This window comes from Mustela nigripes, chromosome 1, assembly GCF_022355385.1.
Source record: "Mustela nigripes isolate SB6536 chromosome 1, MUSNIG.SB6536, whole genome shotgun sequence".
NCBI classification, from domain to species: domain Eukaryota; kingdom Metazoa; phylum Chordata; class Mammalia; order Carnivora; family Mustelidae; genus Mustela; species Mustela nigripes.
Genome location: NC_081557.1, coordinates 166,435,351 through 166,456,132, shown reverse-complemented (window position 1 = coordinate 166,456,132; position 20,782 = coordinate 166,435,351). Strand labels below are relative to the sequence as shown.

The 20,782-nt window shown below is 35.2% G+C and overlaps 1 protein-coding gene across 1 annotated transcript in view; it reads left to right on the top strand.

Moving 5' to 3' along the window:
* TACR3 (tachykinin receptor 3) overlaps positions 1 to 20,782 on the top strand; it is a 78,638-nt gene that overhangs the window by 19,407 nt on the left and 38,449 nt on the right. Inside the window, exons 2-3 of the mRNA XM_059394873.1 lie at positions 14,220 to 14,408; positions 15,702 to 15,852. Coding sequence (XP_059250856.1) covers positions 14,220 to 14,408; positions 15,702 to 15,852 — 340 coding nt within the window. The remainder of the gene's footprint in view (positions 1 to 14,219; positions 14,409 to 15,701; positions 15,853 to 20,782) is intronic.

Below are 20,782 nucleotides of genomic sequence, written 5' to 3'. Positions count from 1 at the left end.
AGCTTCGGTGCAAAATTGGTGAGTACTTTCTTTCCATTTACTCTGATTTCAGGGGCTTTTCAAGGAGTATGGTCTTATTGGAACACTTGCATGTCAATTGCTCAGGCTGTAATCCTCTAGCCCGTGGCTACTCCACGGGGAGGAGAGCATCTGCCTTTTGGCTGTAAGTTAGTACCCTGGCCGGAATGGCAATAAGACCCAGAAACTTGATGGCCTCTCTTTATTCCTGTTCTTATAGAAAGTTGTCTCCCTTGGGCACGGGACAGCCAACTAAGTCACCAGGACGGCTGCCAATCTTAAGACTCCCGTGTGAGGTTTCCTCCTGATTGATCTAATGTGATCCCCTCCACATGCCCGGTCTAGCCACTTCTGGCCGCGGGACCTCCACTGGGAGCCGGCCGAAACCAGTACCCGATTGAATTAAAACGCAACCGGGGACCGTTTCCTAGGGAAGTTGGCTGCAAGGGCCACATGTGTTGGAATGTCGCATAGACCATGATGGATTTCAATCTTCACCTCACCTAGGTTCTAGAACTTCATCAAACTAATAAATATAAGTATTTATTTCTGGGCTCTTAATATTTCTAGTTCATTGATCTATATGTCTATTTTTCTGTCAGTAGTATACTATCTCTTGATTACTGTAGCCTCATAATAAGTTTTGAAATATGCAAGTATAAGTCCTTCAACTTTGCCTTGTTTTTCAAAATTGTTTTCACTGTTCTCAAAGATCTGCACTTTTAAATTGCTTTTAGGATCAGCTTTTTAAATTTTAAAATTATAATAGGGATTTTTGTAAGGATTGTGTTGAACATAATCAACTTGCGAAATAATGTTAGCTTAACAGTTTTGAGACTTCCTATCCATGGACTGCCTCTCCATTTATCAAGGTATTCTTTAATTTCTTTCAGCAATGCTCTGTAGTTTTCAATGGACAAGTCTTTCATTAAATTTATTCCTAATATTTTATACTTCTTGGTACTGCTGAATGGAATTTTTCAATTTAATTTTTATTTAAATTCTAGTTAGTTAACATACAGTGAAATATTGGTTTCAGGAGTGGAGTTCAGTTATTCAACACTTACATACGGCACCTAGTGCTCATCACAAGTGCCCCCCTTAATCCCCACCACCCCTCTAGTCCATCTCCCACATTTCTCCCTCCAGTCAACCCTCAGTTTGTTCTGTATCTTTAAGAGTTTCTCATGTTTCCCTCTCTCTTTTATTTCCCCCTCCCATGTGTTCATCTGTTTTGTTTTCTTATATTTCACATTGCTGAATGGAATTTTTAAAGTACATTTTCAGATTGTTCATAGCTTGTGTGTAAAAATGCAACTGAATGAACTTCTATCATATGACCTTGCTGCACTTATTTATTAATTCTAATGGGTTTGGTTTTTTTTTTTTTTTTTTTTTTTTAGTATTTTAAAGATTTTATTTATTTATTTGTCAGAGAGATAGAGAGAGTACAGGCAGGCAGAGAGATGGGTGGGGGGAAGCAGGCTCTCCGCGGAGCAAGGAGACCAATTCAGGACTCGATCCCAGGATGCCAGGACCATGACCTGAGACAAAGGCAGCCGCTTATGTTCCACATATAAGTGAAACCATATGATAATTGACTGAGCCACCCAGGCATCCCTAATGGGTTTGGTTTTTGTGCATTTCTTAGGATATTCAGTTTGGAGGATCATGTCATCTGCTAATAAAGACATTACTTTTTTCTTTTTAATTTGCATGCTTTTTATTTCTTTTTCTTTTCTTTATTTTATAATTTATTTTTGCTTGTTTGGTTTTTGCCTGATTGATTACCCTGGCTAGAACCTCCAGTACAATTTTTAATTGAAGTGATGAAATTGGACATCTTTACTTTGTTTCAGGTTATAAGGAGAAAGAATTACATTTTTAACAAGTATAATGTAAACTGTAGATTTTTCATCAGTGCACTTTATCAAGTTGAAGAAATTCCTTTATATTCCCAGCATGTGGAGAGTTTTTATTCTGAAAAGCTTTTAGATTTTGGTAAAGTATTTTCTGCCTCTGTTAATATGATCACATGGTCTTTGTTCTTTATCCTATTACTATGCATATTACATTTTACATATTAACTGATTTTCAGACCAACCTTGAATTTATGACATAATTTTTTGGCATATTATTGTTCAGGAAAGCATGGAAGAATTATGTTCTACAAAGAAGAAAGGTTATTAAAATAAAATTATCTTCTATTTATAGATGTGTTGTAAGAGGACAAAAATACAACTCTTACAAAGAAATGAGTAGGTACCTTTCATTTTTTCACTGTATATCATATGTGAACTGAGTAATCATCATCTGAATAGTAGCCTCATGTTATTTTCTATTCATGTATTCTGATTTGTTTTCATAATGCTTATTATTATGTATTTTGTTTACCACTATATTCATAGCATCTAGGATAATAACTACATAATTTTGACACTCGATATGGATTTCTTTTTTTTTCTTTTTTTTTTTTTAAGATTTTATTTATTTATTTGACAGAGATCACAAGTAGGCAGAGAGGCAGACAGAGAGAGAGGAGGAAGCAGGCTCCCCGCTGAGCAGAGAGCCCGATGCGGGGCTCGATCCCAGGACCCTGGGATCATGACCTGAGCCAAAGGCAGAGGCTTTAACCCACTGAGCCACCCAGGCGCCCCTCGATACGATTTCTTATATGACTGAGTGAATGGAAGAAATTTTAAAAATTGTTTTCCTATCATTTCCTACATCAAATAAGTTGAGCACAAATTATCTTAAAAAGATATAATGAAAATATAATTAGAAAGAAAAATAAGCTATGAAAGAGCTTTCATTTTCCATTTTTATAATCCAAGTTTAAAGGTTATCTACTGTCTTGTTTTCTTCCATTCACACAGTTAAATAAGCCTCATCACAACTTAAATACCCAAAGATGTAGAAATCCTCCTGCTTGACGGATGTCTTCATCTCTAGGAGTTGAAAGATAACCTAGTAGAGCTGCTACACGCCATTATTTATTTCAGAAAGGAGTCTGATAGGGTGTAGATCCACATTAGACAAAATTGAAAGGAGTCAATTCTTAGTATACAAAACGAATTTTAAAAATCTCCAAGTGTAACCCTGAATATTTCCATTTAATCCCTGAATCATTGAGCATTAGATGTCCTTATTGAAGTTGCATAGAAAATCTCACTACTCTCTTAGTAAATTGTTTCAGATGGAGAGATTTAGAAGACAAATAACCTATACTGTGCTACCCTTTTGGGATAGGTGTGTGTTGAAGAGGTAGGGGCATTACCAAAAGATGTTTTTTCAATCCTTACATTAGAATTTTGGCATAAATTTGTTTTTCTTTCCATGTCAATCAGAAGTTCTAAGAACCATGTTAAATTGTTCCGTTTGTTTTTGTCTCAAACTTACCACTCTAGCTTCTTTATTTTGCTTTTGTTTTTGTCCTAAGTGTTAATTTCATTTTATTCAACATAGTTTGGAATGTTTTAGATTGAGTTTCTACTGTGACTGACATTAGCTAAGTCCCTTTGTATACACAGTGTTATTCAAAGTTATTTTAATCTCATAATCATACTCTATATTACATATATTAATCCTATTTAGCAAAGTTAAGAAAGCTATTCTTTAAAAACTATTTACATACTGAAGGTTTTATTTGTAAGTAATTATTCATTCCATCCGAACATTCAACCACCATAGAAATATTCAAGTATTCAACTGTCCAAATATGCGACAATCATTTGAAGTCACTATTCAACTATGATATTGACTACTATACTTTGTTAGGTGCTACAGAACACAGAAAAGAGTAAATCAGTAATTCCAATGAGCTGAAATCAGAATATAAGCATAATGCTGTTGATGCACTGCACAGGTTAAAAACTAGCTCTGGACAGAGAGAAGGAAAGGACTCCATGGTGGTCATACTGTAATTTGTGTGGAAACTGAAGGAAGCTGGAAGTTCAGCAGTTGCAGAACTTTAGAGTAAGGTCTGAGCAAGAGAAATCATACCAGCAAAGAAACTACAAGGTGAGAAGGATGAAATTATTAAAGGCTATGTGAGCTGGACAATTTCCATTTCTCAGTTCAGATCTACTCTCTACTCATTCGACTCCTTTTTTTTCCTGCCCCTTTCCCACCAGGCTATTTCTGTGGACTAAATGCATCTAAAGGGTTGCTTGCTCGCTGGCCTCTTCCTGGCTTTGCCTAATGGGAGACACTTGGAGGAGATAGGAGGAGGAGAGGAGAGCAAATTTGGGTGGTATCTACCATTCTTTCCATTCAGGATTGCTGCAAATTTGCTAAACCTCCAATAGTACCCATAGCTCTTGCCAAGGGCTCCTCCCCCAAGAGTTCATCTCCTCACTTCATATTAGAGCACCCTTTTATACTTCAGACCTGGCAAGGGGGAACACCCACTCCTCCCACTCCTTGCTATTGCTAGTCCTAAGAATGTTCATTCAAGTTGATTTCCTTTAACACCTTTGTAAAATGGGGTTTGTAACTTAGTTTTATAAATGGCCTCTTTATTAAACTCACATCAGTTTTCCCATGCCAATGTGCCATCTGTTTCTCCTGGAGCTCTGACTGATACAATGTAGTAAGTTTGAGCAAAAGGGAACATATTTAGAGCCACTGTAGTAAAGGGTGTGCAGAATTGCAGTTAATCTTGTCAAAAGTGAAGAGACAGTGAAATAATTTAGAAAGACATTGTGAAGAAAGCTAAGAAAGAGTAACATCAGGGAAACCCATTATGATGATGTTCCAATAGTTTAGGAATTGAGAGCTGGAGGGGAGGGCAGAATAGATTTGGTGGTGTCAGAGGATGAACTGATAAGGTTTATGGTCGTGCAAAGGAAATGAAAAAAATAAAGGAGTTCAGAGTAACTCATATGTACATATGACTAATACAATGAGCACATTTCAAAAAAGTATTCATTTTCCAGATAGGAAAAACCTATTATTGAACACAAATATATTTTCATATATGCATAGTAATATTGATTTTTTTTTTTCCTGAAGCCATTCACACTGCCAGAGTAGAAAATGTTTTCACCCACTCTTATAATTCTCTTTAATGTTGCTGTTGACTTGTAGTGCCAAGTATAACATGTAGCTTTACTTAATCAGTGCACATAAAAGCCATATAAAACAGGAAGCCAAATAATTATGAGGAGAAGCTAATAGAGGGGAAGTGAATTTTGGCTCAATACCATTTGGTATCTGAGTCATACTTGCAGTACTCTGAAAACTACACAAAGTAGTAAGTAACTTCACTCAGTTGTCCCAATAATATGCTTTCTGTCATATTTCTGATGATAAGGGTCTCAAACTATAATTAGTTTTCAGACAACCTCTCTCTAATTAAATTTAGACTCTCAAAGTTGTGTGGGAGACTACTTTTATCTATTTCAACGATTCACCTTACGTTTATAATCCTTTAATTCACTCAATAAATGGTGACTCATTTTATTCCTGATTCCTGAGTGCCTCAACAACAGAGAGAAGTAAAAAAGAACTTTTACCACTGAAGACAATCTATCATCCCCTAGAGAGTTGTGATTCATCTTTCTCCAGAAACTGTAGTCTGAGCTTTACCTCCTATAGTGATCTAAAACTGGTCTACAGTTTTGACCCTATTGCGTTTTATACATTGACTAAAGCTAGCAAGTGTCCTGAGTCCTCTTTGAAATGTCTATTGTTCCCACCTGGGAATTTCTTTAGCTCTTATCCCAACTCCTCCACTTTGGGACAACCTTTTGAATTCCCTCTTCATAAAAACTCTTTTCCTTATAAAATGAAATTAAACTGGATTGAATATGTTTTCTTAGTGCCTTGAAAAGAGGCTCAGTATGTATTTTAGGAAGCATATTACCTGATAGTATAAATAGAATATCATGTGTAATTATACTATACACAATTATGTATAGTATATGTATATGTATAGTATATTTTATATGCTTATAAAATATAAAATACTGAAAATATTTATAGGTCGATTTAAACTTCAGATATATTTTAATGAAGACATTTCTTCCAGAAAAATAATCTGCCAAGAGTTCAAAACTATTTTCAGGGGGAATTAGTTTCTTAACAAAGAAACTAATTAACTTTCTAATATATGATTGATAACATAAAGGTGACTCTGTGAAAACAGTACTTTCAAAGTGATATATAAAAGTAGTGATATATGTTCCCATTATTTTTCCGAGACAATACAGAGATGACACAAAATGTTAGTAAATTGGACTTTTAAAAAGTGATTTAGAGCTTTACAGTATTTTGTGGATGAAATAACCTATTGTGTTCTGACTTTTTAATTATTTATCATCAGAGATAGTATGAGTAACATAAGGTATACATTAGCAGCAAGTTTTATATTGTCTATTAAGAAAACCACTTCTAGGGGCGCCTGGGTGGCTCAGTGGGTTAAAGCCTCTGCCTTCGGCTCGGGTCATGATCCCAGGGTCATGGGATCGAGCCCCGCATTGGGCTCTCTGCTCAGCGGGTAGCCTGCTTCCTCCTCTCTCTCTGCCTGCTTCTCTGCCTACTTGTGATCTCTGTCAAATAAATAAATAAAATCTTTAAAAAAAAAAAAAAAGTGATTTAGAGCTTTACAGTATTTTGTGGATGAAATAACCTATTGTGTTCTGACTTTTTAATTATTTATCATCAGAGATAGTATGAGTAACATAAGGTATACATTAGCAGCAAGTTTTATGTTGTCTATTAAGAAAACCACTTCTAGGGGCGCCTGGGTGGCTCAGTGGGTTAAGCCTCTGCCTTCGGCTCAGGTCATGATCCCAGGGTCCTGGGATCGAGTTCCGCATTGGGCTCTCTGCTCGGCAGGGAGCCTGCTTCTCCTCATCTCTCTCTGTCTGTCTCTCTGCCTATTTGTGATCTCCCTCTCTGTCAAATAAATAAATAAAATCTTAAAAAAAAAAAAAAAGAAAACCACTTCTAAATTCATGTCTGAAATTTTGAGGAGAAATTGTTCTATGTCATACTCACTAATGAGGTAACATTTCATTATAACTCATTTTGTAGTGACTATAAATAGAATTTAAAGATTAAATGATTTATATATAAAGCTTTTAGAATAGCATCTGATACAGGTGTTAGCAATTATTGCGTTTATTGCCAAAAAAGAAAATCTAAATATATATTGGATATAAAATATCAGTGAAGTCATGGTTGATACTTACATCTCCAGTTTCATTTGACACCTCTGTTTTTCCCTCCTCTGTGCTATAGAGAAGCTGGCTTTTTTAGTTCCTCAAATACCTCGTGCTTTCTCTGACCTCAGATTCGCTATTCCACTTTTTCTTCCAGTCCCACCTTCATTCTAATTAACACCTATTTATCATTCCAAACTGATGCTGCTTCCTCAGGGAAGCCATGCCTGCTAATATTCTCTACCATCATTTCACCTTTACCCCAGACTAGGTCAAATTCCCTGTCTTATGCTTTATAATTACTAGTACATGTCTTCATAACATCATGGTGTACACAAGGGAGACAATTTTATTTTGCAGACTTCCTGAAGGAAGACTAGCTTACTGACAGTACAGGGAACTGGGCTAAACTTCTAAAGGCATTGTAAATGACAGGGTCACCCATGGTACACATAGCATTTTTTTTTTTAAATTATAGAATATAAAGTAAGCATAACAAAGAGAAGAAAAATCAAGTTTAGAATCAGAGGATGAAGACTGCTGGTACATCCTCCCCTCTCCTAAACTTATAAATCCATTAAAATTTTGAAATCTGAAATGCTTTATATAATTGCATTTGTTGTGGAAATCATCAGTACAATTTCTCAGCCAGGTCCACAGTGGGTGAGATGAATGTATTCATACAGATTCAACAACAGAAACAGAGGGCATCAAATAGGTCAGATTGGATTTCACTTTGAAATCATAGGGAAGGGTGCTGAACTTGCCCAGGCCATTACAATAAAACTCCAAGGAAAATTTAACTAAATGTCCCAGAGGCAATATTTCCTAAGCAACATTTAAGTAGTAATTTCTTAACATATTTGTGACTATCTGAATAATGTATTTCTTCTGTTTTAGACTCTGAACTCCACAAGAGGAGGAATTGTATCTATTTCATTTACCAATATGGCCAAAGATTGTAATACAATCTTGGGGGGGAAAAGCATTCAAGAAATAGTTGAAACAAATAGCTGATATTTGATTAATAAATGAATAGATAGACCTAATGGCCAAATTTATATTGGAAGTAAGTATAGTGAGGGTCAAGTACTTTCACTATTCAGAAATTATTTTTTAAATATCTTCTCCCTCAAATGCCTGTTTATAAATTTTACTTGTAAGAATCAAAAAACTTGGGATCCTTGAGTGGCTCAGTCAGTTACGTGCCTGCCTTGGGCTCAGGTCAGGATTCTAGGATAGAATCTCCTGTCAGGCTCCTTGCTCAGCATGGAGCCTGTTTCTCCCTCTGCCTGCCACTCTCTCTGCTTGTGCTCGCTCTCTCTCTCTCTCTCTCTCTGACAAATAAATAAATCTTTAAAAAAATTTAAAAACCTGAATAAACTGCTTTCTTTCTCACTTAATAATATTTTGAAGTTCCTATTATATGTATACATATATTTGAATGTATGTATATGTTTATTTTAATAAATACTTGTTCCCTTCAAAATTCACCAAGACTGGGACACCTGGGTGGCTCAGTTGGTTAAGCAGCTGCCTTTGGCTCAGGTCATGATCCCGGCGTCCTGGGATCGAGTCCCACATCGGGCTCCTTGCTCAGCAGGGAGCCTGCTTCTCCCTCTGCCTCTGTCTGCCATTCTGTCTGCCTGTGCTCACTCTCTCTCTGATACATAAATAAAAAAAAAATCTTTAAAAAAAAAAAATTCACCAAGACTATATTTATAACAGATTAATTGGCTCACTCTTGCTTCTTTAAAACACACAAAAAAACACAAAATAAACTTTGTCTACAAAATGCAATTTCAGAAAAGATTTTATTTCTTTTTAGTGATTTTTCAAAGCAGAAAATGCCTTAGCATGAAAGGCAACTAATCTTAACTTTACATAGACAATAGCTAAATAGCATTTTATATATGGGCTTTACAGACTAAAACATTGTCTACTGTGGCCAGAAGCAAATTGGAAAACAGTCAAATCCATGTCCTTTCAGGCAAATAGTCTTCACATTGTTAATATAATCAAGTACCCATCTGAAGAGAACACTGTCTTCTTATCGAAATTTTAAAATTTGCAGAAGCACAAAAAGATCCAGAAACAGAGCTTAATAAAAATGCTAGCAAAAGGAAGAATTATACCAGATATCAAGAGCAATTGCAAAATGGAAAAGGCCTACTTATTGAAAAAGTTATGTCAAAATATCCTGTTTTAGACATGAAAGGACCAGAAAAGATACTTCAATTATGCCAGAAAAAAAAATAAGTGGTAAAGAATGGATGCTTCTGAGAATTGCAGACTCAAAAGATAATAAAAAGTAATTTTAAACTTGTTTAGGTGATATGCTAATTGGAAGAGTGAAGAATCCAACCTTAGCTATTACATACGAAATAATCATACCAAGGAGACTAACACATTTGAGAATCTATTTAATGAGGGAAGAATGGTAGTGAGCTCCGAAAAAAACCTAGGAACAGCTAATGTGATCACATCGAAGATATGTATTTCTTTAAAGGAGAAATAAAAGTCCTGACAATCATTTATGTGATATTATATCTCAGATTGGATCATTTCTTCTCACGGTTCAGAGGATATCCATGTGGATGAGCCTAAGGATCATTTTATTTTTTATGCCTACTTTTGAGCAAATTACTACTGCTGGAGAGAGTCACAGAATATGAAATATTGATGCCACAATGAATTCCTAATTACCAATTTCAAATTGGTCTTGTCAGCAGAGCCTGGCAATTCTACCTACTTCTTTGGCCAACTGGCTCTCCCTCTCTACAATGTTTCAACATTCCTTTATTTTCCTCAAATCATTAACATAATTAAATCTCCCAGGTAACACCCTATTCCAAGCTGCAATCTTCTCATCCAAACCAAAACAATAGACAATTTTACTTACTTCCCTGCTTCCATTCCTTTCTTTCCTTCAGTCCATTCTCCATACTAAAATCTGATTATTCTCTGATCACCTCAACAACTTGGCACAGGACAAAAGACCTACAACCTGCTGTACAACTCCATCTCAAACCACTTCGCCCTTCACTTTCTGTTTCTGTTACAGTAGTCTTTAATTTCTCAAGTGCCCAATGCTTCCCGCATCCTTACCCATTGCTTTGGTTTCCTGGGGCTATTGTAACAAAGTCATACAAATGGAGTGACTTAAAACAATAGAATTTTATTGTCTTGACAGTTCTGGAAGCTGAAATCAAGCAGTTGTCAAGGGCCATGCTCCCTCAGAAACCTGTAAGGAAATTCTTCCTTGTCTCCTCCTAGCTTTTTGTGGTTTGCTGACAGTCTTTGGCACTCCTTGGCTTTTTTTTTTTTTTTTTTTAATTTAAATTCAATTAGCCAAAATATAGTACATCATTGGTTTTTGATGTGGTGTTCAGTGATTCATTAGTTGCATATAATACCTAAGGCTCATCACCACACGTGCCCTCCTTAATGCCCATCACCCTGTTACCTCATCTCCTCAACCACCTCCCCTTCCACCACCCTTCCACAACCCTCAGTTTGTTTCCTAGAGTCACGAGTCTCTCATGGTTTCTCTCTCCTTATTTCTTTAGAAATGCATCATTCAGTTAGATGCATCATTCAATTCTCCATCTTTGTATGGCCTTCTCCATATGTTTCTCTCTGCTGCCAAATTCCTCCTTTAAATCAATCATATTGGATTAAGACCCACCCTAATGACCTTATTTTGACTCAGTTGCCTTTATAAAAACTCAGTTTCCAACTAAGGTCACATTCTGTGGTACAAAGGTTCAGGACTTAAGCATATCTTTTTGAGAGACACACAAGTCAACCAATAAAAATCCATTAACACGGGAGTTTTTCACAGGTTCTTTGTTCTTCCACATATCTTCTGGCAATCTTTATTCTTCTGCCACCCTGCCTAGTCACCTTTCCAAGTTTCAACCCAGAATGACTTTTCTTAAGGAAGACTGAGTCACAATCTAAATATGTTTTTCCAATATATAGCCATTCACATGGCTATATATTGCTTGCCTTTGTAACCCTTGTCATATTTGGAATTTTATGTTTATTTTACATTATTTGGTTAATATCTGTCTACTTCACTGGACTCTGAACTCTGTGAAGGTCATTTCTCTTCAGTGTTGGATCACTATACGTCTAGAATACTATAATAGTATAATACTACAATAGGCATTCAGTAAGTGTTCAGCTGAATGAATAATGGATCAAACCAGAAATGACAAAAACATCAACTTGAATTTCCTAATTTTCACTAAATTTTCCCATTTTCACTAAAGTGTTAGTTAATGAGAATATAAATTGATTATTTTCATATATTTCATATAAAGCAATATTCTCCCTGCCAAGAAATAATTTCTATAATAGAGAGTAATTCACCAAAACCATCAGTAAAGAACTTGTACTGTTTTTTTAATTATTTGTGCTGTAGTAACTGTACAGGACTCTAACCCACTCATGTCACTCAAATTCTCTTTTTAGTCTCAAAAAATCAACAGTTCCAAACATCCAAATTGCCTTCATACACTTCCAGGGCAAGCAAAAAAGCAAAAGATTATGATGGAGTTGAGGAATATTCAGTTCAGTACAACAAAATTTATTGATAAGTGCTGTGCTTGGCTCTAGAAACACCCACTAAGCAACAAGTCAATAGAAGAAGAGAAATGTTGTGGTGAATCATAATCAGCAGCAGTGGAAACAGAAATGCCCACCTACAAATATTACCTTTCTATGCTTTAATATTGCACCTGCACACTTTTAGATTCCAAGGCAAAATGTGATTCTTTGGATGGCATCTATCTTGTGTATTTTCCTTTCTCTTCCACAATTCCTTATGAGTCATATTCAAAGCTACGGTCTATAAACATACAGACTTTGAAGACTGGCAGAACTGGTTTAGCATTCTAGCTCTTAATATCTGGGTCATTCTGAACTTTAATGTCTTTAAGCTTCACTTACCTATAAAATAGAGATGATATTATTTGGTTGATTAGATTGTTCTGGATATTAAATAATGTATATTATAAATTGCCTGCTCATGGTTCGCAATCAGTAATGTGCTATTATTCACCAAAATAATCACAAAAGGTACATTTTAAACTATTTTCAGTTTCAAACATAAGCACTTAATCTTCTGAAACTATGGTACTGTTTTTATGATTTTTTTCATACCTAACATTCACTTATACCTAGTAGCTGACATACATAATACTAACTTTAGTTGAATTTACTTAAAGAAAACATCCTTAGTTTATTATTTGTAGTATATAGATAAGTTCCAATATATCTATTAAAGGTCCAATTCTTATAGTTATAAAACAAAGAGCAATAAGCAAATTAATAAATTATCCTTATTTTAAAATATTTATTCTTAAGATTAAAATGTTTGGGTTTAATATTCATTCTTTGATTAAATTGTTGCCTTTGAAAATTTTGCATAAATCAAAAAATATTTGAGAAACACAGAATGGTCAATAGTAAAATAATTTAAATAATGTTTCATTGATAGTAATGCAGAAATATAATTAATTTTTTGTATAATTTGTAAATAATTTTCTGCTCTATTAGACAGAATTTGGCAATCAGACATATTATTTAAAACTTTAAATTGATTCTCCCAGACGTAATTACTATTTTACCAAGTGGATATAGCTTGACTTTTGCTACCATATTCAGAGTTTACAATTTCCCACAAATTCGCACTTTAAAAGCCAAGTATATTTTCCTACAACTATCATGTTGTACATATGTATGTACATGTATGTATATGTATGTACATCATACATATGATGAGGGAGCAGGAGGCTGGCTGAGGACAAAGCAAAAGCTGGCGCCTTGCACCCCCTCTTCACCCGCTCCCCTCCATAAGTGTAGCATCCCTCAGGCAGCCCTGACTGCCATGAACAATAAGCAAATAGTTAACTTGCAGAGTTTATAATCCTGCTAGACTGGAGTCTCCCTTGGCTTACAAATGTCCTAAATCTCACTAACAAAGACAATTGATAGCAGGATTGTGAGACCCCACCAAAAAGTCTCCCAACTATCTTAATGTTAATGGCTGGTCTAAAGACAACATTGATCCAGCAGCAAGGGCAAGGCCTCCGGCAGGCCTGGAACATCCTGGCACCTTGTAGGCCCTCTTTAGCATATGAAAACTCCATTGAAACCTCTCTTCCCCTCACTTTCCCCCAGCCTCGGTACATAACCTGCCATCCCTCACAACCTGGGGCAGCAGCTCTTCCTGCCCACGGGTCCTGTCCCCGTGCTTTAATAAACCACCATTTTGCACCAAAGATGTCTCAAGAATTCTTTCTTGGTCATCGGCTCCAGACCTCAGCCCACCAAACCTCACCTAGGTTCTAGAACTTCATCATATAGATACTGTGAAGATTTTCATGATAAACCAAGAATTCAATTTTAGAGATAATAGCAAGGCAGAGCCTGCCTCAGTCAGACTTGACTTATTCATTATTATCTGAATCCTGAACTTGTCTGTTGATATTTTTAAATGGAGTTGTTGATGATATCCTTTATAGGGGTTCCTCATCTTTGTCAGTCATAACCATATTAGTTCTCCAGAATTTTCTTGTAAACAGTTGAACATACAGAAGAAAAAGGGAGGCCTTGAGGTACAGAACTCATATTTTTAAGCACTTACTACGCACTTTTCCACTTCCATTGAGCAGACATTTACGAATTCTGATAATGTGTTAGGAATAGCACCAAATAATCGATAACTTTCACTTATATTATTTCTATTAATCTTGACTTCACCTCTATGAGGCAGGTGTTCTTATTTCTATTTTTAAAATAATGAAGCTGGGTTTCAAAAAGGTTAAATAAGTGACAGAATAGGATTTGAAATTTAATCTGCCTGATCCTTAAAACTATGCCATGATTGTTACTCTATGTTACCTATACATAAGCAAAATCCTCCTTAACTTGCTTACCAGAGAAATAACTCCTTTGAAACTCCATTTTTAACTCTGTACCAAGAAAGACAAAAAAAAAAAAATGGTTTTGTTTGTTTTTGTATAGGTATATGGCCATTATTGATCCCTTGAAACCCAGACTGTCTGCCACAGCAACCAAGATCGTCATTGGAAGTATTTGGATTCTAGCATTCCTACTTGCCTTCCCTCAATGTCTTTACTCCAAAATTAAAGTCATGCCAGGCCGTACTCTTTGCTATGTGCAATGGCCAGAAGGTCCCAAACAACATTTCATGTAAGTTAATTCTCTATTGTGGTTTTCAAATCAACTTATTAAAATACTTGAAGAGCTACAGGTTGGGAGCAACAATTAAGTAAATAAGACATAAGCATTTCCCTTAAGGGTTCACACATTAGTTGGGAAAAAGATATTAAAATATTATGACTGGCTCAGTCGGTAGAGCAACTCTTGATCTCAGGGATGTGAGTTCAAGCCCCATATTGGGTATAGAGATTACTTAAAACTAAAATCTTTTAAAAAGGCCGGCGGGGGGGGAAGGCTAAAATACTACCATATAATATGATCAGTAAGTTTTGTTAAGTTTCAAAGGTTTCTATTAGGAAATATTTGATGACATTTATATGGGGTTGAATTAGGGAATTTCCTGGAGGAAGTGATAAGATCCCTGGAGATAAAATCATTACACAAACAAAAGCAGGGTTCCTATTGATTGAGGAAAGAATGGGAAGGGAAAAACTGAAGCCCAAAGGTGTGGCTTGCCCTTTTATAAAATCCTGGCCAGGGAAAGGAAGTTCTGGAAGCTACACAAAACTTTATACAAACTCTAGTTGTATGGTTATATTATCAGTAGCCCACCTATTCTTCCCTAACTGCATTCTTATGATTTTAATTGAAAGCTATGAAGTCCTAGAGTCGAGTTTGCTAATTTATAGTATCATGACACTATAAATTAGTGTGTGACTAACACATCTGAATGTTATTTACCAAATTAATAATGCTATCAGATGTGTCATGACATTGGAAAAATGAATGTAAATGTAATTACCTGATTTTTTAAATTACAGTCATAACTTGTGGATCCAAAGTGGCTTAGAGTAGTTACATTTTTTTATTTGGATAAAAAACAATTTGTTTCAAATATGACCGGTGTTGCAGAGATATATAGAACAATTTTACATATGAGAAAATATCTCTCAGTTGATTCATCTCTTTCTCTCTGATGATAATTTAATTATATTAATTCAACCAATTACCAAGCAGAAAAATGGCATTCATCCTGAACCTCTAGGCAGGGAGAACCTGGGTAGCAGTCTAAATCAGCATTGCAATGTAGCTAGAGTTTTTGCATATGAATCAGAGATTGACAAGAATCAACTGGTAGCATTTGGATGACAGTAGTAGGCAATAACATCATATCTTGACAGATTTGGGAAATGATAACTTGGAGAAAATGTGGAAATAATCTTTGGAATTTTCTATTGTGATTTAAAAGGTAATGAATGCAAAGTTCCATATGCAGTATCAACATGTGGGTTGTTTTTTTGTTTTTTTTTCCATTTTTTGCAGTTACCATATTATTGTCATTATACTGGTGTACTGCTTTCCATTGCTCGTCATGGGTGTCACATACACCATTGTTGGAATTACTCTCTGGGGAGGAGAGATCCCAGGAGATACCTGTGACAAGTATCATGAGCAGCTAAAGGCTAAAAGAAAGGTACTGTTCCATATTATTTTACATAGGATTTGTGTAGGTAGCCCAACACAGAGGGGAAAACCTAGTCATAGCATTTTAACATGATTGGATGCTTTACTCTCATTTTTTGCCTGTTTTCTTTCTTTCTACCCATTTTTTCTTTTAGTTTATGTCTTCTATAAGCACTGTTTATGTACAACATCGGTTCCAGATTAGACAATCACTTTCTTACAGCAGGACTTGTACGACCTTTTGCAGTGTTCTCAATTACTCCACCTGAAACTTTTGAAATCTCACTTGAAGTCCCAGTGATTATATTTCTGCAGTTGTAGTGTTATGCCCAAATTCCAAGCCGCCCCCCCAAAGACGACCATCAGAGTCCAGAGTCAAAGCCAAACAGCAAGGGTCGTTTATTAAGAGTTCGAACCCGAACCTCCACGCACTTGTTGCCAGTGACGCTAAGAGGCCCTAAGCTCAGGATCACATCACTTTTTATACACTATTTTGGGGAGGCAGGGACTTAGCATACATCATATCTTGTAACAATTCGCTACATACCACGGGCAAATCAAAAAGGAACTCTATAATATGACTGGCGCGCTACAGAGCGGAAAAAGGGCTGGGAACAGATTTTTGGTTAGGTCAAGAGGCTGTCATTCTTCAAACTGCTGAGTTGGCACTGCTAGAGTATGTGTCACCTCAGGATTGGTCGGGGTCTTCCTGTCAAGCCGCAGGGCACCAGATGGTTATTATCTCTTGGCCCAGAGCCGGATGGGGGGACGGGAGCAGTCATTCTGTTACATCCAATTCCAGGTGGGGGTTTCTCTGGCGTCAGATGACTGTTATCTCTTGGACCAGAGCCCGATGGGGGGCGGAGAGCAGCCATTCTGTCATGTCCAATTCTGGGTGGGGGATGTGTGGTTACAAAGTGTCTATAGAAAGTATGCTGGTATTTTTCCATCTCCTCATGGATTAGCAAGCGAAGGTACAGAAGCAGAAATAGCGGTAATGGTTATAATTTAGGCATCGCAGTAGCTACCTTTGTCCTTTATTGAACAGAATACCCCTGATGTCCTCTAATCTCCCAGAAGCTTCTTTTATCCCAGGAATCTCTCCTAGTATGTGCTATAATTTCCCAACATCCATCTACCTATCCCTCTCCTCCTAAACATGCCTCCACTCCTCCCCCAGCCCCATCTAATTTCTACCAAGCCATCATGTATGTCTGATTAAGACATGAGAGCTGCAGTATAGTTCTTCTATGACTTACTGGGTGGCAAGAAAAAACTTATTTTTGAACAACTCACATGAAACAAAAAGCCTCTAAAGATTATTATAATGACATTTTACTAGGATTTTTTAATGAAGATTTTTTTTTCTATCATGTGACTCAAGTGAGATTTTTTAAAAAATGTGTGGAGTTGAAAAGAATCCTAGAGCTGACTATCCATCTTCCTCTCTCCGGCTGATGTGTTCCTCATACAAATCAGAGAGGTTTTCCCAAGGAGAAAAGAGTCATACTGATTATGCCAATTATTTATTCCATTTGTGATGCATTTATTTATATAGAACTCTACTTACTACATGGACTCTTCCTTAAAAAACACTCAACAATTTAAAAACCAATTACCTAAAAACCCTTATTTAATAAAGATCACCCATGTTTTAAAATCTAATGTAGCAAATCGATTTCATTTTAGTTTTTTCCTCTGTTACCGATAAAGGAAAATAAGATTTATGTCCAGTTCACATTTTATCATGGTCTCTAGTATTTGAAAACAAAAAGTGCATGAACTTTTACACATTAAAAAAAGTGCATGAACTTTTACACATTAATCTAGTCATTTCAGCCTATAATATGGATAATTATGGGTTTCTCTTTCAAAGAAACTTACCTTAAAAATGAAGTAAAACTATGCCTTTATAGCACACACACACACACACACACACAAAGTCCCTAAAACTAAAAACTTAAAGAACATAAATAACACACATCTTAAACGAAAAGTTTCTCTTTCCATTTTGTAGTGTCAGCTCTCATTTTCCAACATCTTGCTCATATTGCAGTAGACTTGGGGGGGTAATATTTTTTATAGCTGTGTTTTAGGCGTCATCACATTAAATAACTGATAGGTATTTCAGAGTAACATTTGTCTCTGTATTGACCACTTAGCTTCCCATCTTTTATTTCTTTCTTTTGGTTTCGGCATATTTTTTAAAATATTTTTTCTTGTTCACTCCTAAACAAATTAAAATAAGCCCAGTAATTGTTGATGATAGTTCTCTTTTTCTCATATTCATGTAATATTGTCTACCAAGAAATGAAAAGCTCATGTGAGTGTTCCTTTTTATTTTTGATTTGAGTCCCAGAGGGAAGAAAAGCAAAAGGCAGTATTTTTGTCTTTGCCCTCCTATAACTGATGATAGTAAGGCATAAATATTTGCTTTTTGTTTCATTACTCTACAATTTCAAAGTATAAATGCCAGTTCAAACTGAGAGGAACCCTTCTAGAACATTTCAAAAAAGTAAGACATTTAGAAGTTCAAGTACATATTTCTGTCATATTGTGTTCTGGGCTAAAATAATCCAAATGACATCCATGCCATGGACATCTCATAATGAATCACCTTACCCTTGGATTCCTTTCATAGGCATGTATTAGAATGATCAAGATTATTGCAGAAATAACACTCATTTCTAAAAATTTAAAAAATAGAGCTGGCTTTTCTCTTAATTTATTTGTACCTAAAATTAAAATACTGTGGTCTGGAATACCGTTATTTATCTAGTAATCATATTTTTTCTATATTTTAATATGACAAATTAGGTCAAAGATGTAAATCCCACCCTGGATAAGCATTTTAATAATATCTTCTATTAATAATAATATCTATATTCTAATAATATTCTATAATATTCTATATTCTAATAATATCTATATTCTAAGATATTATTTAATAATATCTTCCTTATCTTCTAGGGAAATACATCTTTGGTAATACAGATTGGACTTCAGAGATTAAATAAGAGGGTATCAGTTACGTAGTACAAATTCATGATGACTGTGGGGAAGAAGGACGCCATAACAACTCTGAGCCAGCCTCCTAGTTATAAAAGAGTAATAGTGCCCCAAACACACATTAACAAGAATAAATGAAAGCTTACAAAATTTAGGCAACTCACTGAGATCTCCACCACCACTGAGAAACATTACTTCCATTTTTCTTTCTCCCACAATCTGCAGGAATTGTGCCCAATTTCAAACATTAGACATCAACTTCTCTGAAGAACAGCCAGTAAAATAAATTACTATGTTGAAGTCATAATGAATTTAGCAACCTAAACTAATATGAAACTTTCAAATAATTAAATAATTGAGGATTAACTTCCCCATTTAATCTTTACATATGACCTGCCCAAGTATATTTATAGTTTGAAAATAATACCAGTAGTTATAGCTAGTACCAGGTAAACAACCTAAATATTAGTCTTGAGAAGTAAGTTAATACCTCTAGAAATATTTTCTCATCTTTAAAATCGAAATGTTGAAACTGAAAATCAGTATTAAAATTCGATGGCTCTAACCAGCTCACTTAACACTAGGAGGTAATAGGTAGGATTGTCTACATTTGAGTCAGATATATAGAACCAGTCTTCCAAAAATATGTTAACAATCACATTAATAAAGTCTTTTTATGGAGTGTATTTTACAACTTCAGAGTATTTTGTGTACCTCACAGCACAGGTATATTTAATTTATGGTAAATGTGCTAGATTTTAAAATATTGTATTTTATATACCCACTGGCTTTCATAGAAGTTTATTTAAATATGCATGTTGAAATAATAATGTACCTTTAATATAATTAAGTGGGTAACTTAAGAATCCAGGCACTTTAAATAAGAATATCTTCAAATAGTAGCAAAATACAAAGTTTCAGTTAATATCGCACAATCCCCAGAGTCTTAGCTCTCATTAGTTCATTTTTTGGGGGTAGTAATTTGTTAATATTCTTGCCAAAGCTCTCCTTCAAGAAATGTGTACTATTTTGTGCACTGTTATAAATACTCAAATTGAAAATATAATATTTTTATAAATTTTTAAGAGAATGCTTTTCTAACATTTTCCTGTTTGCTGAGCTTGTTCTACTAATGTTTTACATTCCAGTGTAAGAATACTTTGGTGTCTGGAAGAAAAAACTGATCTTGTTCTACTTTGTTCTACTTACTGGTGGATATAGTCACAGATTTTGGCTACCCTATGTATGAAAGAAATCTATTTGAAGTCAACAATTATACAACAAAATTTGAAACTTTATCTCTTTATGTTGGCATATAAAGAGTCAGACTGTAATTATGTAGTGGTCAACTCACAAGCTGATTTTAAAAGACATCTGCAATTTAAAAAATAGATCTGATCAGAACCTAAAATTTCATTAATCCCTTGCTTACTGCTATTTTGGATTAAAATCAAATGCAGTATAAGGAAGAAATGAGTATGGGGTGCTAACATCTCATATTTAGGATGTTTTGGTAAAAGAAATCTAGTGTGTTCTTTGACATTTTTTCAGTCTTGTCAAAGTTGTTCCATTTCCTTAAGTATCTAGAAGAAAACTGTAGATACTGTCTCAGAAGCTATGATAATGCTTATTTGAGTTAGAATCTTATCTACAACTAAATCTACACAACTACAATTTGAAGGCTGCACTTTGGAAACAGAAGTTGTTATCGGTCTCTCCCACTTAGTATTCTCATATATTGACTACTTTCTTGGCAATGTGGCTGAAAAAAAAGTAGTGACATTCTCCTATAAATGATATTAAATTCTTGGCAATAACAAAATATATCCCAAAATATATGTGTGAGTCTGCTGGCATCTTGGAGCAACTATGTAGAAATAAATTCTAGAAGACCAGTGATAAGCAAGATGGAAAGAAAATAAATTATATTT